Below are 8,879 nucleotides of genomic sequence, written 5' to 3' on the forward strand. Positions count from 1 at the left end.
CTGCATATGGATTTTGAAAGGTTACTGGAAGATGAAAAATGTTATGGATGTGCCTAGGCATGAAAGGCAAGCATGAAAACACAAGCATTTGCTTCTCTCTGGACAACATAAACCCAAAAGCCTACAGAAGCCTGATAGGGACATTCCAAGCCTCTCTGCCTCCTTGACATTTAGGATACAAGGAGGCACACTAGTTGCTCACATCAGGCTGAGAGGTTCAATAACTTTATCCAAATTTCAACAACCAGTAAGTAGTGGTAGGCAGACCTAGGATTCCAGAGCTCCTCTGCCTTCTAATCCAGTGCTTTTGGGCCCTCCAGAGAATGAGGTCTGCACACTTAGCTTGTCTAAAGCCCAGTGGAGCAAGTGGTGTAATTTCTAGGGCTAATTCTCAGCGAGCTGCCAACCACTACCAGGATTAACTAATGACAGGCTTGCCTCCCTACCATTTGCACTACAAGGAAAGTATACCCCAGAACAGATGCTCCTCAGCCACCCTGGATTCCCTAGTCTGTAGGGTGATGGGTCTGAGCTGACACTTGTGAGTGTTCTGCACCTAACGACCTGTGACTTTTCAAAAAGAGAGTCTGGAGATATGAGAATCCCACTTACTTGCATGCCTCTGTTGTTTACAGAGCCCTTTCCTGCATAATCTCATCTGACCACCATGACAACCTTAGTGATATATTACATAGGTTCTTTGAAGATTTCTGAGTTTCCAAAGTCAACCTGTTCAAACAAAATACCCTCAGGAAGGGACAGCACCTTCAACATTTATGGGCTCACACCATGGCAGTAGTTAGCAGCTGGCTGGGAATTAGGCCCTAAGAAGTGGGAAACAGGACTCAGAAAGACTGGGAGAGGGCCAAGGGGAAAGAAGAATGAAAGGGGAGGTGGGGAGTTCTAATGCCCTCCCAACAGCCAACCTCACGGTTTTCCAGAAAGAGGTTCTCAGTGAGCCATTCCTTGCTCCGACCCCAACAGACCAACTCTACCCACAAGGACCAAAAGTAGAGAGGAAAAAAAAAAAACAAAGAGCATCAATAGGTGAGATTGGGAGAGAAGATGGAATAAATCAACCATCAGAGGCTTTTCAATCTTAATTCATTTTATTCTACAAAATACTACTCAACTGAAAGTGGAAAAGCTACCTTTAAAAAAAATCATGAGAAAAAAAAGTTTTAATATGTTCTTTCTTCCATAGCAGCAAGCTTTTTCTAACAAGCTTTCTTTAGTGCAAATACTGTAGGCTGTATTACATACAGTAAAACAACAAAACAACGACAAAAAACCCCACCATAGATGCTTCGGAGCAGAGCTATCTTCAATGTTCAAAACTATACAAAGATGTTGAGCTCATGGTCCTGCCTGAAGAGGTCTACTTAGGAGAATCTCCGAGAGGACCATTTTACCATTACTTAGAAAATGGGGGTGGGGGGAAAGCCCAGAAAAGAATTCAGTTCCCCAAAGAGCGATACGAACCTTGTACAACTTGTTTGCCTCCAGGGTCTTATAGCAGACTTTACTCCACGTCATTGACATATTTCAAATACAGATGCACAAAGCTCAAGGTTTTCCACTATATACCAAAATGCTATCTATATACACATCTCCCACGGCAGAAAAGACACCCTGATACCTATTCTTTATACAAGTTGAATATTTTCTTTCTCAAAATCAAGTAACCACAAACTAAAATAAATGGAATAAACTTTTAATCATACAGAGAAAATAATTTTTGAGAACAGGGCAGGATCTTTCATTGTGTTCTCTTACAATGTAGATTTCTTTTGGTGACCATTGTCCCCAGAGGAATGACAGTCCATCTTTAAAAACAGAATTGTTTTATACAGTTTATACAGCACAAGTCACAAATCACTTTGGAAACAAACAAAAAAGCATTATTATCCTAAATTTAAACAAAAAAAAAATAAAGGAAATGAGAGAGAAGAATTGAGTATTTTAATGCTATCTGTTTCTATTCAGGCTTGGTACAACACAACAAAGATGTAAACATTTAAAATAAATAATAAAATAAATGTCAATTTCTTTTCCCCTTCTCCTTCTGATACCCCACCTCAAAATCTGACCCAGCCCCTCCTGAACATGTTGTCAGCATCAGGAAATTAAAACCCCTTGTGGAGTAGGGCCAAAACACTAGAAGCATAAGAAGATGAGAAATTAGTGGGATGACTGGGTTTCCTTTTAAAAAGCTGCAGGAGGACATGGGGACACCTGGAAATGTACACACACACACACACACACACACACACACACACACACCAACCTGTCAATAAATAGTGAGATGAATGCCAAGAAGACTCAATAAGCAGAACACAGCAAGACCCCTTACATTTTTTTATAAAAGTGATACACACCATATATTCTATTGGTCCACAAATTCTATGAGGACTTAGGTTCCCCCTCCAGCCTTCTAAGGAGTGCAAAGGAGCACATGGTGGGGCAGAAGTTTGGAGGTGCAAGGCTGTTGTGGAGGAGGGTCTCTGAGAACAAACATCAGACCAAAGGCAATCCTACCTTGGATCATCAAACAAAGTCCTCACTTCCAACTGTTTGGGTTCATCCATTACTGGGGGGGCCTTTTAGAAGGGGATGTTTTCATCCCTTAGGCTCATCCTGAAAAGGATGGATATAAAAGTGCCTAACACAGTGCCTGGCACATAGTAGGTGCTTATTCTTTTCCTCCCTAAAGGGGCCACGCAGATGTCTGATTGGGGAAGGAAGTCAGCCTAGAAGTTAAATGGCAAGACAGCAAGGAGCTCTATTGGCATGTCAGGCAGAAGAGAGAAAAAGTTCCAGTGCTCCAGACGGTTCACCTCACGCTTAGAGTCAGGGGAAAGAGCCTGAGAAAAGCAGCAGCAACCCCTATGGCTGTTGGCTTTGGGAGGCATGTGTGTCTGGCCACGGAGGATATCCCGCCTCTCATGCCCAGACAGAACAATGTTTGACTCTCCAAAAAATCTCCCCAGTGAACCTTCCACTTAGAGGTGTTCTAACAATTTTCGAAGCTTCACTTGGGATCTTCCTCTTTCCCATCCACCTGGCCAGGAAGAAGACTATCCCCAGAGAGTCCAGTTAACTGACCAAAACTATGTGTTTCATATCGGCCCATCAAGGAGTGGCTGCCCTATGCCATCCCAGAGCTACCTGCAGCCTAACCAGGGCCCACCAGCTGCCTCACAGCCAGGGCCACGGGGAAGCACAGCAGTTTCTGACCTAGCACAAAGGCAGCCACTCCTGTAGCTGAAGCCATGCAGGAGGAAGCAGCAGGCGAGTGTCTGGTGATTCTGAAGCGAAAGCCTAAGTGAATGAACTTGGAGAGCAGGCCAGAAGGAAGTAAACTGAGGGCATGCTCATGACTTAGGTGTAAATACAACCTCCTAGGACTAAACCAGGGAGTCTTGAAAGAGACTGCAGCTCAGAGGCTCTTATAATCCTCCGGGTTGACTGAGTTCTTGCCTTCTGCTGGCCCCAACCCCAACACAACTTGAAATCTGAACAGAAGCCAAAATTCTGTCTCAGGAATGTCCAGCCTGGCCCCAACTCACAGACCATGACCTGTGTTGGGATCCATATTGCAAAAGTGGGGTGTAAGACGGCTTTAGGAAATCAAAGAACAGAAAGTCGTTTCATTTAAGAAATATCTATATGCACGAAGAAGAAAAGAGCTCCCATTTGGCTGCAAATACCACTTGAGATGATTAAGGTTGTCAGAGCTGAGCGCACCTCATTTTTTTTTTTTATTTGTCCATCTCCCGCTAATCCTGGCTAATTCTGTTCCTTTGATTAATGCGAAACAGAAATCCAATTGCCCAATCTTCTTAGGAGCGTCCCTCCCAGAGCCCCCTGGGAAACTGGGAAGGCAACATCACGGCCAAGGAATGCGGGAAATAACATCTTAAAAGTATTTTGAACAAAATCCTTTTTCTTTGTATCTCCTCTCTCTGCGTGGCCTTTCCTTGCCCACGTCACTTCCAGCCCCACTGGGCTGTGTGTTTTAAGCATACGGTCGACCCATCTTGCACACCTAGCACACGAAAGTGGGTGATGGATGTTAAATAGCAAGCAGCACGCACAGCCTAGGTGTGTGAATGTGTCACAGCCTCTCTCCACTCAAACTTTGCAGTTTAACCCCCTCCGAGTGTGACTTCAATAACATCGATCTCATTTTCAGTCAGCACACAGTGATCCCTAGAGCTGCAGGAACTGCGGTCTCCTCAGAGCACTACTCCAGGACGGGCCAGTTTGAACCAAAAGCTGCTCCCAGGACATATGTCAAGACCCTGCTTGGCAGCAAGCCCAGGGCGAGCTATGCCCTGGGCTGAAAGGCTGTGGTGAGAGGGAGGCAGGGACTCCACTGAGTCGTGCTGTTGCTGGAGGCCAGGAGAACCCTTTCCCCACCCCCACCCACCCTGTGGGAAGGGGGCAGCTCTCTGCAGTGGGAAGCCACCCGTCCTATCTCCGGTTGCAGCTGCCGGAACGCTCTACAGGCAACCATGGATGACCATGACTGGTGCAGAAGCCATAAGACTCAGCAACAGCTCGGGCAGCAGTTCATGGCGTGCTGACTGGGGTGTGGGCAGGGGGAGTGTGAAAGAGCAAGCACTCATCCATCAGGTGGAAGGTGACCCCAGAGGGCGGGAAAGGTCCAGCACCTCACTGCAAGGCCAGCAGCCTGGGAAGGGAGAGCTGGGCTCTGCAGCAGCTCCAAGACCTGTCTTCTTCTGCCCTCCCCCTGCTTTTCCATTCATGCAAATGCTCCTTTGAGGCTTGAGGAGGGGCCACCTGGCAGCAATCTGAGGAGGGTCCAGGCCCACGCTCATTAAATCTCCGTGGGTGGCGTCCCCCTGAGAGCCAGGGGGAAAGGGTGGAGCCCAACAGGGACTTGGAGTTCTGTGTGGTTCCTAGGGAGGGACGCCTCCCAGGCCTGCAGAGAAGGGTCCAGGGGCAGAATGGCGAGGCAGTAATTACAGGAGACGCCCTGCTCAAGACACCGGGTGAAGGGAAGCTGGCTAGAACACCCATGTGGCTTTGTTGGCACTATTCCTGGCCTGGTAATTAAGCGTTTGGCAAACCTAACCTGTGCCTGGCTGTCTCACTCACACCCTGTCTTCTGGCCGAACGGCTCCTCTAGTAGCCATCTCCGAGGGTGGCAAGGAAAGGTCCTCTGAGCTGCCAGCATGGGTGCAGCTCCTGGGTGCTCGGGGAGCCCTGCCGGGGGTTCTGGAGATGCTGGTGCACAGGGAGTATCAGGGAAGGTTCTGTATTGCACTTAGACTGTCCCCTTCTGGACAAGTCGGCCCCAGCAGAAGAGTCACCTGCTGCCCCATCTCCAGAAACGAAGAACTTTAATATGCAGACCACCCGGATGAAATGTCATGGCAAATTTGATAAAAACCAAGAGGGAGAGAAATTGACACTGGGGAAGGGAAGGGACAAGTCGAAGGAAGGTGAGACCCAAAGGCACTGAGCATGCTTGGAAGGGCAGGGAAGGACACCATCACTCCAAAGAATATCGCAATGAAGGGACAAGAACTGTCCAGGCCAGCTTCAGGCTCTTCAGAAGCCAGAAAGATGTCAAGGCCACCAAACCAAGTTCTCCAAGGCTTTTCAAGAAATAGGATTTGCTTGCAAGATACATGAGAGGGAAGGTCCCATGGCTTCCAAGAGATCAACCCAAGTCATCCAAGGCCTCACCGCCAAGTCCCACCTGGGTCCCTCAGAGACTAGGGGCTCCTGGCTGGGTCCTCTTGTCCTCACAGCCCTGGAGTGCTCGAAGGTGCTGGTCCCTGGGAAGGAGGTGGTGACGAGGACCCCCTCCGGAGCTGGGAAGCAGAGGTGTGCTGGGTTACAGGGCCAGCAGAGTGGGGGAGTTCAAGGAGTCTGATGACTGGTCCCCACTGCTACTGCTTCTGCGGTGAGCCTTGGAGCAGGACTCAGAGGGTGATGCAGGTGACTCCTGCTCCAGGACGCTGGGGTAGGTGAAGACGAGGTTCGAGGTACCCGGAGTGATGGCAGGTGTGGAGGTCACCACGATGGGGGTGTGCAGGGGCTCCTCTCCATAGAAGCCCCCAGCAATGCTAATGGGCTTGATGACAGAGCGCTGGGCCTTGTCCAGCCCTGCTGATGAGGATGAGGGGCTGTCCTCTTCCAGGGGCTCCTGTTTCACCACCACGGCACCCACGGCACTGCCCCCACTGCGCATGGGCTGCAGCCCGGGGGCTGGGGGCGATCGGCGCTCCTCGGGGCTGATCTTGCACACAGGGCCGTGGGCTACCAACATGAACTCCAGCTTCTCCTTCTCCTTCTGCAGCTCGGCGATCTCTTTCTGCAGGCCTGACTTCTCCTCCTCCAGCTCTTCCGTCTCCTGCAGGGGAAAGAGGGATGTGAGGGATAGCTGTCTGCCACAGACCTGCTGGGGATGGTTCCAGTTCAGGCGAGGAAGAGAAACAGCGATGCCTTCAGACAGCCAGGACAGCAGCCAGCTCATGCACCTGGCCCGAGCCCCACCTCAGAGCTGAGATAACAACTGTATTGCCATAACAGAGCACCTACTTTGTGCAAGGCACTGTGTGCAGCCCTTTAGAGATGACTTCATTTGCTTCTTCAACAGTTTTTGGAAGCAGATATCATCAACCCATTTTGCAGATGAGGAAACCAAGGTTCAGAGAGTAGTTTAGTAATTTGTTCTAAGTCACAGATTCAGCAGGTGGGCCAGCCCAGATTTGAATCCTAAGGGATCTGACTTTAGAGTCCATGTGTTATTACGTGCTATTGCCTTAGTGCTAGGAATGCCCCCCGGGAGCCCCTGAAGACAAGTCATATAGAAATGTGCATGGAGAAGGGAGAACTGCACCCCCTTTCTCTTTCTTTACCTCCCCAATGCCATGCCACCCCACCTATGGACATACAAACGTGAAGTCCTAAGCTGCATGAGAGTGGAGACTTTGCTGTGCCTCTCTGAGCCCCAGTGCCTAGAACAGTGCCTGGCTCGTAGTAAGAGCTCATCCAATCCCTGCTGGGTCAGTGCAGACCCTCCTCCCTTTTTTGCTCCAATTTCAGGACTCACAGAAGCTTCAATGACGTTCAGCTCAGGTGTACTGACAGTTTGAGAGGGCCTGTGGGGATGCTAGGGTCACCTTGAAAGGATCTCAGCCCCCTTCTCTCTTACAAAGCCAGAGGAGCAGAAGCAAGCAGATACACGTGGAAGGAGCAGCTGTGGGAGGGGGAAAGGTGTGTGTCATCAGCCTCCTCCCCACTATTTTCCTAACACAGATTCCTGCTCACAGACAAGGACAGGAGATACAAGCAAGAGCTTCATTAAGCATATTCCGGAGTGAAAAAAAGTTTCCATCTGTCTCAAGGGCCTGATGAACGTCACGAGCTTACAAGAGGCTTCCTGTGGAGGATGTGGCTCAGGGGCCTGCATGGCTAGGTCAGGGGTGGGGGAGGCGGGGGAGTACGGTGCAAGGCTTCTGGGAGGAGGAAAGGAAAGCAGAAGGGCCTCGGAAGGTGGGGCTGTTCTGGGGCTGGTGGGAAGAAATGCCTAGGGTAGACACGTGGGGCATAGCTCCTAGAAGTGCCCGACCAGGGAGAGGTTAGTGGTGGGGAAGGGCTGTGCTGAGGGACTCTCTCTATACAGGACTGATACCTCAAGGATTTGCCTCCCCTGAGTGCAAGAACTCCCAGTCCTCTTCCTTGCCTCTAACACTTCCATAGGACATTACTACAGTCATCACAGAACTTATGCAAACATGTTCAGTGCCCACTGGGAGGAGGGGTGCAGGCAGAGCAAAGGGAGACTTAAGCAGACAAGTACTTAGGAGGATTAAATAAAGTGATGGGATAGTGTTCTAGGCCCCATCCTTGCCATCCATTGTGAAGCCTGGCATCACCTGACAAAATCTTCCACCTGGGAGAGTCAGCCCTGGCATTGGGCTTTTTCTACAGGGCTCACGGCTCTTCCTGTAGGGCTGGGCTCAGGAGGCAGTTACGTGATGTTGGTCAGGTCAAGCTTACAAGAAAGAAGGGCAGGGCCATGCCCCCCAGGTCTGGGCAATTAGGCAGCATGGGAGCATGGGAGAGTGACTCACAAGGGCAGAACGAGGCACCACGACCACAGTTCTAGGCTCCATAATAGAGACAGGGACCCCTCCTGCCCAAGAAAGATATAAAACCCCCAAAGACAACTGACTAACATGTGACCAGGACCTCTGCTGTCCAAACCAGAGTGCTGTAGCCACCCTGGGCCACCCTGTTGGCAGTAGGCATGGAGGTGGCTAGATCCTGAGGAAGTAGCCCTGGCGGGGGCTGGGCCTCCCCTGGCTCCTGGGCACTGGCAATAGAGACATCTCTCACCCAGGAGCTCCATCAGGGCTGAGAAGGGAACATTCAGGTGCTGAGTGACAAAAGGAACTAGGCCCAAGAAGGATGTGCGGTTCTCTCTGGGCCCAGGCTGGTGACAAAGGCCAGCCCCCACCCATTCCCTTCTCTTTTTTGTGAGCAGCACAATGCTGACCCCTGTGCTCAAAGGAAGGAATGTTCTATCTCCACGGACTCATCCATAGGGTTCTGTGAGCAAGGGGAGGGATGGGAGGGCCAGGAGCCCTGGGGCTCTTACTTCAGCCCACCCAGAAGTACTCCCACCCCACACAGAGCTCCTCACCGCCTGCAGCTTCTCAGTCAGCTCCCGGCGCCGGTTCCGGCACTTGGCTGCAGCCAGCTTGTTCCTCTCCCTCCGGATTCGGCGCTTCTCCTCCTCCTCGGGAGACAGCTAGAAGCCAAGGTCAAGGATCACAATTAGAGTGGGTTAAAGGGCTCACAGCACTTTTTTTTTTTTTTTTTCAAGTTTCTTTCTT

At 50.4% G+C, this 8,879-nt stretch overlaps 1 protein-coding gene across 4 annotated transcripts in view; it reads right to left on the reverse strand.

Annotated features, from left to right (window-relative positions):
• Positions 1–1,491: 1,491 nt before the first annotated feature.
• Positions 1,492–8,879, reverse strand: part of FOSL2 (FOS like 2, AP-1 transcription factor subunit) — a 25,039-nt gene continuing 17,651 nt past the window's right edge. For all 4 annotated transcript variants that reach the window (XM_027765807.1, XM_027765805.1, XM_027765804.1 and 1 more), the window contains 2 exons: positions 8,687–8,794; positions 1,492–6,388 (listed from right to left, as the gene is read on the reverse strand). In XM_027765807.1, coding sequence (XP_027621608.1) covers positions 5,870–6,388; positions 8,687–8,794 — 627 coding nt within the window. In that variant the 3' untranslated portion in view covers positions 1,492–5,869. The remainder of the gene's footprint in view (positions 6,389–8,686; positions 8,795–8,879) is intronic.

Source organism: Tupaia chinensis, unplaced genomic scaffold (assembly GCF_000334495.1).
Source record: "Tupaia chinensis unplaced genomic scaffold, TupChi_1.0 Scaffold139757_1, whole genome shotgun sequence".
NCBI lineage: Eukaryota > Metazoa > Chordata > Mammalia > Scandentia > Tupaiidae > Tupaia > Tupaia belangeri.